Source organism: Triticum dicoccoides, chromosome 3B, assembly GCF_002162155.2.
Source record: "Triticum dicoccoides isolate Atlit2015 ecotype Zavitan chromosome 3B, WEW_v2.0, whole genome shotgun sequence".
NCBI classification, from domain to species: Eukaryota; Viridiplantae; Streptophyta; class Magnoliopsida; order Poales; family Poaceae; genus Triticum; species Triticum dicoccoides.
The window spans coordinates 857,735,667-857,748,996 of NC_041385.1; the positions used below are offsets into that span (position 1 = coordinate 857,735,667).

Genomic DNA, 13,330 nt, shown 5'->3' on the forward strand with positions numbered 1-13,330 from the left:
CCTGCGCTTCCTTTGCCATTGTTCTCCTTGTTGTGAGGCGTCAAGGGGACACCTCAAACGAGGTACCTGAGGAGGAAACTGACACTCGCTAGTGAGGTGTCGAGACCTCGGGCCTTGAAGGGAGCATCCTCTATTTGGGGAGTAGTTCTCACACTGCGGTGCCTTGCGTCTCTGTTGCCTGGCGCCTTCTGGTTATGAAGCTCTCGGCTGTACGGGATTCTTGTTCTGTAGGCCCGTCCCTGATTGTGAGGCATGTGTCCGGGTCTCCGCACAACAGGGTATGCCGTCGCAGCCACACAGCTCACAGAGGTTGTCAGCCATGAAGCTCAGGCACCTGAACTGGAAGATATGATAGTTGTCAAATGGGACAACGAGGATATAACTCCCCGTCTCATTGGAGACCAATTTGTGTGGACCGATGGGGAAACATCCTGACAAGAGGCCACCGATTTTCTGCTTTGGAAGGGGCATCTCAATTAGTTCAGTAGATCTGCACATGCCGCCCCAACCTGGTGCGCCAACTGCTAGGGTTTCATGACTGGCAGTGCCATCGATGACGACATATTTGTTCAGATGGGAGTGCAAACGGCGGGTCGATATGGTAAGGCATGAGACTGATATTTACCCAGGTCCTCCTACAGGAGGAGGTAAAACCCGTCTCCTGCATTTGGTGATTTTATTACTACAGTGCTCACCAGCGGATTGCCGCTCTTAAAATATCAATATACGGAAAATATGTTTGTTGCAGTAGAATATTGGTGCTTCTATTCGTAGGGCAGAAAGAAAAGCTACCATCACCAAAAACCCAAACTGGACAAGAAAAACATTGGTACACTTATTAGTTCGAAACAAATCCAACAAAAGTCCAAAACTATTTACAAGAAACAAGAGTTTTTTTTTCTTGAGGGACAAGAGAATTTTCTTTGAAGTTGAAAGTATGGATCAGACGTGGAGAAGCAAGGCTTCCAGGCTCGCCATCAATCCAGGCAAAGCAGTCTTCCCAAACTAACTAAATTTTGAATTAATACTTGCTATACTAATAGCTCTTCAATCTGTTTATTGCTGCTTCATTGTCCTTTCCCTTTGCTCTAGCGTTAGTCGCAGGAATCCCTCTTGCGTTAGTCGTAGTCATCTATTCGTAGAAATCGTAGGAAAGATCGTGGGAACCTACACCGTACCTTTCATAGTCAATACAATGAAACCAAAGCCTTAGCAGAGGAAGTAACCGATCTCTATATTGTTGAACCCAAAGACAAGTAGGGATTTTGATATTGATAGCTAAGGGTAGGTGTACTAATAACACCAGGGCGATCTCTATATCTATAGGGACAACTATGATAGGGGGGTCTGTCGTAAATCCAACAAAGTATGGTAGCTCAAGCGGGGACAAGATATTTTTCTTGCAGGACAAGAAATTTTTCTTGGAAGTTGGAAGTATGGATCAGACATGAGATATTGGAACCGTTTCTCTCTCTCTCTTTTTTTTTTGTGGGAAGAGAAATTGGGAATCGTTATTAGGAAACAAATCAAAGCCAGAATCTGGCCCAAGTACGTAGGCCCATTCAATCAAGGAGGCAGTTTTTAGAGAAAAAAAGATTCCGGTAACAACTTCTCTTTTAGGTTAAATAATAATCTCCCTCGAGAAAAAATCCGTTGGATCTGTACCTAGAAGGCGGAAGGTCATTGACGAGAGCATCTGCAGCTCAATCCGGTCCGATCTACGAGTATCACCTAGTAGCTCGACCAATCGATCAATGGCGTCGTCGAGTCCGCCATGGTGTCACTGGTCCGAGCTCCCGCGTGACATCCTAGGCCTCGTCAGCGACGGCCTCCCATCCGCTGCCGGCCGCCGCCGCGGCATCTGGTCGGCGGCCTGCTCCTGGCTGCTCTTTTGGTCTGCGTGCTATTGTCTGCTACGGGCGCTCCTAGGCAGCCTGGCTCGCTTCCGGGCGGCGCGCTCTTCCCACCACCACACGACGGACTCCATCGATCACACGGCGGACTTCGGTGCGGTGTACCGTTCCTGGCGCATGGCGGACTCCGTCGACTGCGCTCGCTTCCGGGCGGCGTACCGTGCCCACTGCATGGTCGAGGCGGTGTGCCGTTTGTGGCCCGCCGCCGCGAATGAGCACATCCCCTGCCTGCCCCGACGTCGGCCGTGGATTGTGGCCAAGCACTCTTCATCAGCAGATACTGTTGCAAGTCCATTCATGCATCCGGAGAGATAGAGAAGGATGCAGTTTATTTTGCCGACACAGGCGAGGTGCTCGACCTGAGATCCAAGATCATAAGCCAGCCGCAGAGGGACCTTTGGTACAGATGTACAATGTGGCTTTTCCCCCCGGAGCCAGATGTCTATACAATATAGGATAGGATAGGATATTATAAATTTTAATTATCCCTCTTAAGTGAATCACATGGCATCAATCTCTTGGATACTGAACGTAAAGATGTCAGTTATGAGAATTATTGTAGTTATTAGTTATGAGAATTTTTGTAGCTATATCTTTGTGGTATTTATTCTACACCTAAAAAACATGTCCCAAATTACTTGTCTTGGATTTGTCTAGATTCGGATGTATCTAAACACGTCGTATCTTGATAAATCTAAGACAAGTAATTCGGGACAGAGAGAGTAGTAGGCAAAGCTTATGTTCAGCAAGGTTTACGTCAAACGAAATTTTGGTCTTTAGTGTTTGACATTGTATCTAGCAACCAAATGCAAATTCAGCAACAACCACATTCACATGACACAGAGTTTAATAATCTAGTGCCCAACAAGATCAGACTTTTGATTTGCTGACGTAGATGAGAAGCACAATGATGTGTCACCGAATTTTGTAAGACATATCAATAAGATTTACGCGGTCTTTGACTTTGCAAGCGCCTTCTTACGCTGCCCTAGCATGTAGGTGTACATATGTGGGCTTCCTGTACCCAAAGTTAATATGGTAAGCGTACACACACTAGGTGCTAATGAATGAGACATGAATCGTCGGCGAGGACAGGAAAAGGTACCTGGGACGTAAACTAGGAGTACCAGGATTGATGCATAGAAGTAATCAAATGAATAGTTCCATTTGTTGGGCATTCTGATGCAGTACTTCTCTGATGCCTGCCATTATCAATTAAAATGTGAAAACGTGAAAATTAGCAACATTCGTACAGTTTACGAGTGCATTGATCAATTGCTCTAATGGATTTCATCAGAAAAGATAATACCTTGATGAACTGCAATGCAATATATATCAAACCAACCTCGCTGCTGATGCCGGTTGGGTACATGACTAGGAATGAGCTATACCTGCACACATCCAGGATCGATTCGATGTAAAGATTCATACTTTATATAATTAATTAATGTTGCGCTGACTTACAATCTGCAACCTTATGCAGAGTTGAAGCAGTGTGATGTGGCCTCACCTAAGCCATAGAAGCGATGATGGGGCAGATCCAAACAGCTCTTTCGTGCCGAAAAAAGAGTACCTAATAATCTGCATTGCAACACCCAGCACTAGAGTAACTAACTAGGTTTCTGAAATCTGCAGAATTTACCATCCGTTCATATCAACCAAGTGATCAGATAATTGGGATCAACGCATTTTAACAAACCATGGACCATATGCCATGACTCTGGCAACCTATTGGACTTGATAGATAATAATATGCAGCATAATTTCTCTGTTATCCATCCAAGGTTCTTTCCATCCAAGTTTCTAGTGTTCTTTTCTAGTACATCAGCATTGCTGCCCCGAGCCTTCTAATTTGCAATTAATATTGAGAGAATAAAGTGCATGATTGAAGAAAAAAAAATCTTGACAGACAGTGATAGTGCCTCAGACTTCTAGTTGACTCAGCACTACCCTGGCGTAATACTGACAGTATAGCGAATTAGGCTGCGGCGATTTTGTGTGAAATTCCTATCACAAGTATCATCGTCGCATTGCATTAGTTCAGGAGCACATCTTCAGCTAGTCTAACAGCAACAGCTGCGTTTCGCGGCTCGATAACACAGTTAATTTGAAGAACGGTAATTTCTAGATTATCAGGAGCATGCATGATGATCTCAGTGAAGTCAGTGGTGGATACATACATACCTCGGTGATGGACCAGCTGATGACCAGGGAGCTCACCAGGATGTGTGTCCTGGTCTGCAAAGCCGTACAAGAAAACAGAGCAAGGAAAACAGAGGATGAGGCATGCACGCAGCAAGAAGTACAGAGAGAGGCGCCATGGAGAAGGACACAGTACCTCGGGGAAGCTCCAGAGGATGCCCCAGGTGACGAAGAGGCGCGACCCGATCTGCGGCAGCGTGGCCGACACCGGCGACCTCACCAGCCCGACCAGCCCGTGGAGGATCTGGCATGGGACACGCAGGATGCAGAGCTCAGATTTCAGAACTGAACAGATCGAGAGAAAGAAGCAAGATCCGGCGGGCGGTGTACCTCGAGGACGGCGGCGGTCTGCGCGAGCTGTAGCGGCCGCTCGACGGCGGCGTACACGGCCTCGTGCCCCGACCGGAGCAGCGCCTCCACGGCGAAGTAGAGCACCTGCGCCCTGCACCCACGAGCGCACGGATCCTCATCAATCTGTCAATCAAGAACTAGACGGCGGGAAAGAGGAATCAAGCAGCGGCGGGACGAAGACGAACCATCCGAAGAAGACGGCCCAGTTGTAGGCGGCGAGGTAGGCGCGCTTCACCGCCGCCATCGTCTCCGCTGCTTCTTCTTCTTGGGCCGCCGGCCGGATCTCTGGTGGTGCGGAGGAGACGACGCGGGGTTATAGATAGCTGCGGCTGCCCGTGGGCGGGTCCGCGGCGGTTTAATTGGGGCGGATCGAGGTCACACCTCAGCTCAGCTCAGCTGCCACCGGCATCCATTTAGTGGCAATCAATGTGCTGAGCGACCGCCACGACCCACGGAGAAGGAATTCTGCTCAACTGCACTCCAGCGGCCTCAGCAACAGATTACTTGTTTGCTCATCGACTCACGTAGAATGGATTCTGTTTGCTCATCGATTTCGCGTGCACAGAACAGCAGGAGACACGAAATTCCCCTCTGTTTTTCTCAGAAATTTTAAACTTCCTGTGGGGAGTAGATTTCCGTTCCTCTGTCGAAGCACAGTGAAACAGTTTGAGCACGTTTAGCATGGATCATGAACAAGCATCCTTGCAGAGCGGTCTGTTTTCTGAACCCTAGACAAGCACGCAGCAGATGCAGTGCCACAACTGGTGATGTTCCTTGTGTCACATGGTGTTGATCATGGTTCAACCAATCAATCATCCACTGCATCCAATATGTGTGTGTATCCAAACGGTAGATCCAACAAATCTTGGCCATCAAACCGGGTCAACCCAATGGCACAGGCTGCTCCAATGATGAGCGCTCAACACGTTTAGCATAACAGTTAATATGCTACCGAATATGAACGTGAATTGCACGTACGGATTTACAAGTCACACAAACAAGTGGACATGAGAAATTCCAACGCGGTCTTTAGAATACTTATTATTGTTCCGAGGAACCAAGGAGCCTTTCCGCGATGCCTCCTATGGGATAAACGGTCGATGATGTGGCTAGGCACCTGAAATCTCATCATGCTGCATCGGGCATGGAATGGTAAAGTGCGGCGCCCACGTGTTTCGGGGTTTAGGCTTTGGCTATCGATTTGACCCACGAAACCCAGCACCAATCATCAAATTTCGCATCCAAGACGTATTATCACATCATCTATGCTACCGAACAAACCACATGACGTGTAGAATACTTATTGCTACAAGAAAAGAACGCTTCTTTTACATTCAAAACAGGGTAAAATCCCGGATGACGAAAGTCGTATTACATGAAGGTGGTGTGGGCGCAACACAACATGTGCAGCAGGCCACCACCAAGCCTAGACGAAACATAAAGGGCGAAAGAAGAGGGGGTTAGGCTTGGGGGGAAATAGCAGCATAGTTACACAAGGTAGTCATGTCTTGATCTCGCCGGGCTCTATGCTTCCAGAGATAAAAAAGCTGATGTATCTCTTTGAAAGCTCGGCTTGCTGTCCGTCGCTCTATCCTGAAGACAAGAGCATTTTGGGCCATCCAGAGAGCCACATCAATCGCCGCAAAGAGGATGTGCCAGAGATTGCCATGCGGACATGGCCACCGCAGATAAAATGAAAGTTTGCAAGTCCATGCAGGTTTTGGCGATACCCTGCAGGCCGCCCCTATGCCATACCACATCGGCTAATCGACATCTCAGAATGACATGGCATATAGTTTCTGAGGCTAGGCACCAATCCCAACAATTGTGTGTGCTGATCCTCCATTGTTTCTTCAGCATATTGTCCCTTGTATTCAATCTTCCACGGACCTCCAACCAGAGGAATATTCAGTATTTATTGGGAATAGTTTTATCCCAGATCTTGTATTTGAAGGGGCACTCTATTCCCTTAAACGTGATCATCTCATAGAGAAAGATGTTGTTGGTTTGTCATACTGGCAGATTGGCCTCCGGAGATCTGCATGGTCCTCCATAGGTTGGATTCTAGCAAAAATAACATTTAGAGCTTGCAATTCTTTGTTGGTTGTGGCAGTCAAATTCGGATGTAGCTTTATGTCCCAAATTCCATCATTGAACTATGATGCAACAGAGCAACTTGTGGTTCGGGCAAAAGAAAAGAGCAATGAGAAGGAGAATTGAATTCTTCAGCAATCAAGCCACCAATCCTTCCAAAAAGAGATTCTAGATCCTTCTCCCAGTACGCACCGGGTAGATTGTATAACAAGCTGTATGGTTGATTGCAGGCATCGCCAAGTGGGAGTGTCCCCACTCTGTATACTGTCTGGGAGTCTGTTGCTGCAGTATCTTTTGGCGAACCATTCGTAGCATGGAGCTTCCTTGCCTTGCATAATATTAGAAGTGAGTTTACAGATTATTGGCAAATTATGCTCCTTTAAATTTTGGAGACCAAGCCCTCCATTAAGATTTGGGAGAGTGACGAAATCCATACCATCAGACAGTGCCCACCGGCTGCCAAGTTCTTGCCTTGCCAAAGAAAGCCGCACAAGATTCACTCCAGCTTGTCTAGTGATTGTTGAGGCCATATAAAACATGCCATGAAATAGTTGGGGATGGAGGCAAATAGAGTTTATGAGGATGAGACGGCCGCCCCAGGAGAGGAAGGTAGCGAGCAGACCAGATAGCCTTCGATCAACCCTGTGAATTACAGGAAGCAACATCCCATGATTGATTTTCTACGAGGATAGGGGTAAACCCAGGTAGGTGCATGGAAAAGAGGATATTGGACATTGCACTATGTCAGGCACCCTCTTGGAAGAGATTTCGTCCATGCAAACCGGCACAAAGGTGCTCTTGTTGAAGTTGATGTGCAAACCAGTGAAGGCTGAGAACGCGTCCAACACCCTCCTAACAACTTGTGCCTACTCTTGCGTGCCTTTGATCAGCAGCAGGGTGTCGTCTGCGTATTGCAATACTGGAAAAGACCCATCAACTTTCAGAGGATGCTGAAGAGTTCTTATATTCAGATATGCACATTTGTTGTAGAATATCGGCCACGAGAATGAAAAGATATGGTGATAAAGCATCTCCTTGTCTTAGGCCACTCTGTAGTTTAATTATGTCCCCCATCTGTCCGTTGATCATGACACTTGAAGAGTTGGATGATAGCAGACAGTTAATCCAATATTTCCATCAAGTATAGAGCTGGATGATACAAGGAAAGAAGGTTCCCCTTATGAGATTCTTATCGGTGACTTATTCTGCAGGATATACGGTTGGTCTGGCATCCAAGCAAGCGGTACAAGTGCAACTAGCCCAACATTGAACGAGAGAAGAGGAAACACCACATCTAACAAAAGACACCCAAGACTACTGAACAGGACCAAAAACGCGCCGTCTTGAGAAACCATCGGACACCGTAGTACCAAACACACCGAGCCATCTTCGAAAGGGCCGATTTATCGTTGAGACTGCCCACTCGCTCCGGGCCATGGAGCGCCGCTCCTGCCAAGAGATAACAAGGACCGAGAACAGAGATCACAGGGACACATGTATAAGATATGAGATCACTGGGGCCACCCCACGTTAGAGCCGTGGGAACTACATGTTAGGGATAAAGCATGCTCGAAGTCACTGACCAGCTAAGGTACCAGGGCTTCGTGACGACAAACTCAAGAGGGTAATGGCACAAGTGCCTCTGCCATTGAGCCCGAGAAGATGAACTAGGCTTTTTCATGTAGGAGCCCTGACACCATGATTGGACCCACAATAACACCGAGAAAAGGGAAGCAACACCCGAGATCGACGTCGTCATCCCGGAGCACGGTGTTTTCACCTAGGAGCTAAGAATCTCTACTAGTGTGGAGCCCATCAGCCCAGCCAACTATTTTAGTATTAATTTATAGATAGGCATGCACCAGTGAACCACCTATCTGCCGCATTCTGTGGCAGAAATGGCGAGGCTTCACTCAAGCAGTCCTCAGCGTCAGCCAACCCACCGATGTGCCGCCTGTTGTTTTTTATCGTGCGGCAAAAACAATTACCAAATAAGACCATACAACAGAGGTTCACAATTGGAAAACATTTCTTGAAAATTCTGAACGGTGTTGAAATGACGCACTTTTTTTGAAAAGTGAATCTTTTTGTAATTCTGTTACTTCTAAACAGGAATTGTTTTTCGAATCCTGAACTGTTTTCTAAAATGAAAACATTTAATAAAAAACTGAACATTTTCCGAAAAACCAAACAAATTGCAAAAAATACTAAACATTTGTTTAAAATTACCAAATATTTTCCTAGATCACAAATAATTTTTAATTTTGGAACAAATATTGAAAACAAGAACATTTTTTAAATTATGTACAAAACGTGAGAATATGAACATTTTTTTAAAATGCGAACAAAATTCATAGTTGTATACTTTTTTGGAAATGCGAACAAAATTTGAAACATTTGATTTTTTAATTTGAAAAGAAATATTGAGGCCACAAACATTTTTTGAAGTGTGAACATATTTTTTCAAAATTTTTGAACAGATTTTGAGAATGAGAACATTTTTCGTAATTCCTGATTTTCTTAAAACACGAACAGTTTTTTGAAATTGTGAACATATTTTGAAAATGAGAACATTTTTTGAAATTCCTTAACTTCTTGAAATGCAAAAAGTTTTGAAATTAGAAACAAAGTTTGAAAACAACAATGTTTTTTGAAATTCTTGAACATTTTGTGAAACGCATTTTTTTTGAAATTGTAAACAAAATTCAAAAAGAACGTTTTTTGGAACACAGACATTTTTCTTTAAATTGTGAACAAATTTTGGAAAACGAGATTTGTTTTTGAAGTTCTGAACAATATTGGTATCGAACAAAATAAACAGGAAAAAAGGAAACAGAAAACAAAAAGAAAACATAAATAAAAAGGAATACAAACATGAAGAAAAAAAAGAAAGAGAATTAAAAGGAAAGAAATGGAGAAAAACAAACATACAAAAGAAAATCATAATGAAAAATAAACAGAGAAAAGAAAAAGGAAAAAAGATAAAAACAAACGTAAAAAGGAAAGAAAAAAGGGAAATCGGTTCAGCAACCTTGTAGAAAGTTGCCAAATCCGGAAAAAACCTGGCCGTAAACATCTAGAAGGTTCCCAAAACCAGGATTACTGAAATGATTAAACGGGCCGGCCCATTGCAGTGCGCCAAAAATAGCAGGTGAAAAATTGCAGAAAAAATATAGGGCACGATGAATGGCAATCGAAGACATGACTGCTGACTTGTGTGCGCACGCTACTAGCCACCACGACAGAAGGGCTCGGTTGACCAATATACAGCGGAAAACTATAAGAACCTAAGAAAGTATAAGACTTAACACTGTTTGAAAAAAATCCTTTACGATTTTCCAAATTTTAATTAAATTTTGATCGTACATTTTTTTTGAAGAACAAACAATTTTATGATGTCACAAACAAATTTTAATTTTTCGAAATGTTTTTCGAAAACATGAACATTTTCAGAATTTGTGAACGAATTCCTAAAGCAATAACATTTTTAAAACTTTGAGAACAAATTTTGAAACGGAGAATGATTTCGAAAATCCTGAACAAATATGGAAGCAGAAACATTTTTTAAAAACTTGAACATTTCAGAATTTGTGAACAATTTTCTAACGCAAGAACATTTTTAAAAATTAGAGAACAAATTTTAAAACGGAGAACAATTTCGAAAATCCTGAAAAATATGGAAGCACAAACATTTTTTGAAAACATGAACATTTGCAGAATTTGTGAACAATTTTGTAAAGCGAGAACATTTTTTAAAATTTGAGAACAAATTTTGAAACAGAGAACAATTTTGAAATCCTGAACTAATATGAAAGCACAAATATTTATTGAAAACATGAATATTTTCGTAATTTGTGAACAATTTTCTAAAGCAAGAACATTTTTTAAAATTTGAGAACAAATTTTGAAACGGAGAACAATTTCGAAAATTCTGAAAAAATATGGAAGCACAAACATTTTTTGCATACGTGAACAATTTTTTCGAAATCTACAAACTTTTTTGAAATCTTTGAACAAATTTTGTAAAACACGAACTTTTTTTACAGACAATGCTGTCTTTTATTTGAAAATATCCTAGCATTTGTTGGAAAGGCAAACTAATTTCGAATATTTTGAACATTTTTTGTTTTGCATTTTTGAACATTTTTTCAAAAGTGCAAACATTTTTATAATTTTTAGAATAATTAAACTTCCGAATATTTTTTGGAAATGTGAAAAAAAATTCAACATTTTTATGAAAAAAGCAGGAAAAAAGAAAAAACAATGGAGAAACAAAAAAAAAGGAAAAAACAAAGAAAAGGAAGCAAAACAAGGAAAAAAAACCCGGTTCAGGAACCTTGTAGAAGTTTCCCAAAACCAAAAAAAACTGCTGAAAGCCTTTAGATGGTTCCCAAAACCGGGGACAATGAAAGCTTAAACGGGCCGGCCCAGTCAAACGATCGCTCGGTCTCCCCCGGTGCAAAACCTCAACAGTATGAGGCAACGTGCGTCCAATAGGAAATTCCTGTTCAGGGTGCTAACAAAACGAACGACAAACAGATTTCAGGGGAGTTTGTGGCCCAGGGTGCCAACCAAACTGACCTTTAATGAACATAATTCAATTTAAACTGTGGGTACATGAAATAATCGTCATAAATGGTATGAAAAAAATTAATGTTAGTCTTTAGTCTATGTTTAGGACTCATGTAAGGATAGAAAATGTGTCCTAGAGGCCAGGTGGTCGAGGCTCGAGCACCAACATGTTGGTTATTGCCATTTTAATTCTCAGAAATTCAAGTGAAGCTCAGAAATCATGGAACTTGCCATAGTGTCATGATATGATCCCTAAAGACTATGCTAAAAATTTGATAATATTTCACAAAAGTTTCATGTAGACTGCTTGCAAACCGGACCATCTCCGAGGAAAAAACTAGGTTTTGAGAGGGCATATGTCAAGTTTGGAGGCGAAGTGACCATCGGTTCATCATTTGGCCTTGAAATGTTTTCCACACTCAACACGCACTATTAAATGTATCATGTCAAATTTTGGGATTTTCTAAGGTCCGTTTGCTATAGTTAAGTCGTAAAATGCACTGCTAGGCATTTAATGGATATAATTCAAATTTAAATTACATGTCTTGATAAATCTTATTAGCAGTCTTTAGCCAATGTTTAAGCCTTGTGTAAGGAAAGAAAAGAGTCCTTGACACTAGGTGGCCGAGAACCGAGCACAAACGTGGTGGTACTGCCATTTTAGTTTTCAGAAATTCCAATAAAGCTCAAAAAATCACGAAACTTGGCATGGTTTGATTATATAACCCATAGATGATGTGGCTTAAATTTGAGAATGTTTCGTAAAAGCTGTCATGTAGACTATTAGAAACCATACCATATCCAAGCAAGAAGCTAGGTTTCGAGAGGGAGGGTTGCCCTAAAAAACTATACACTTGACACACACCACTAATGTAACAGGTATTTTTTTTTAAAAAATGGGGTCCATTCGCTCTATTTATGCAATTAAGTGCATTTCTTGGCATTGAAATTTTAGAAAATATTTAATCAATTCAAAAATTTATGAAGGCTACTAAAAATAACTTATATGTAGTATATTACATCTAAAATTATATTGAGGCATATAAGATAAAATTATGTTTGTTTACCTAGTTACATCTAAAATTATATTAAGGCATATGCGTGTCACGAATAATTCTGTTTGTTCATCGATTTTGCGTGCACAACACAGTAGGAGACACAAAATTGGTCTATGCTTTCCTTTAGCCAAAAGGTCCGCTGTATTCATCTGTGGGGAGAAGATTTGTTGTTTCTGGAAGTCGTTCCTCTGTCGAAGCACATTGAAAAACCGATTATCTGTCCCATGTCTACAGATATCGTTGCAGTTGTTCCCAAATGTTTTAACAAGGGGCAGTTGTTCCTCTGTCGAAGCACATTGAAAAGGTCCGCTTGATCTTGACCGATGATGATGGTTTTGTCCTCAAATGTTTTAACAAGGGGCAGTTGTTCCCAAGATCATTGCAAGATGCATCAGTGTAGCTGCGTAGAAACAAGTTTGGGAATGTATGGTGCCGCGCCCACGCGTTCCAAAGTTGACAAAATAAAATCCAACACCAATCAACAAACTGCGCATCAGACTATTGTTATTATTTGGCTTTGTGTATCTTAATTATGTAGAGGCCAGGCACTGATTATCATACTTTGTAGATTCTTGATGCTTGATTTTGAGTTAATAAAAACATCCTTTATAAGCGAACCAACCTGTGATTGAATGGTTAAAGGGACACTGATATCTTCAGCCCATCAGGGTTCAAGTCCCGGTGCTCGTATTGTTCCTGGATTTATTTTAGAATTTCCGATGTGCGTGTATGCGTTTATAGAGATGAATGTATGCACGTATGTATCTTATGTTAAAAAAAACACTTTATAAAAGAAGTGCTATCATATGAAGGATTCTCTGATGAGGTTGTAATCTGCGACTCCCGGTGTAGGATGTACAGTCGTTGCGGCTAGTCGCCGGTTTTGGAATCACCTGATGCTGGACAGGGCATAGAATGTGGTCGTCCTGGTCCACACGTGGTCTGACGTTTAGCTCTTGGCTATTGGTTAGGCAACAGAAGCATAGTTGTGTGCCATGGGAAATTATATAGGGCGACGCTAGGCGCCGGCGCACCGGCTGAACGGTTGGGCCGGTCGAGCCCTGGACGCCCGATACGCGCGATTAAAACCGTCAGATCCGACCCCAGCTTCGTCCTCCTCGCAGTCTTCCCTCGTCCCCT

At 42.6% G+C, this 13,330-nt stretch overlaps 1 protein-coding gene across 1 annotated transcript; it reads right to left on the minus strand.

The window, feature by feature from the left end:
- Positions 1–2,639: 2,639 nt before the first annotated feature.
- On the minus strand, positions 2,640–4,930 carry LOC119278998 (very-long-chain (3R)-3-hydroxyacyl-CoA dehydratase PASTICCINO 2A-like). Its single transcript, XM_037560403.1, has 8 exons — positions 4,652–4,930; positions 4,446–4,557; positions 4,252–4,359; positions 4,098–4,151; positions 3,424–3,494; positions 3,223–3,304; positions 3,019–3,115; positions 2,640–2,931 (listed from the first exon to the last, which is right to left on the minus strand). The coding sequence occupies exons 1-8, from the start codon at positions 4,708–4,710 to the stop codon at positions 2,861–2,863; spliced, it is 654 nt and encodes a 217-aa protein (XP_037416300.1). The 5' UTR covers positions 4,711–4,930; the 3' UTR covers positions 2,640–2,860.
- Positions 4,931–13,330: the final 8,400 nt, after the last annotated feature.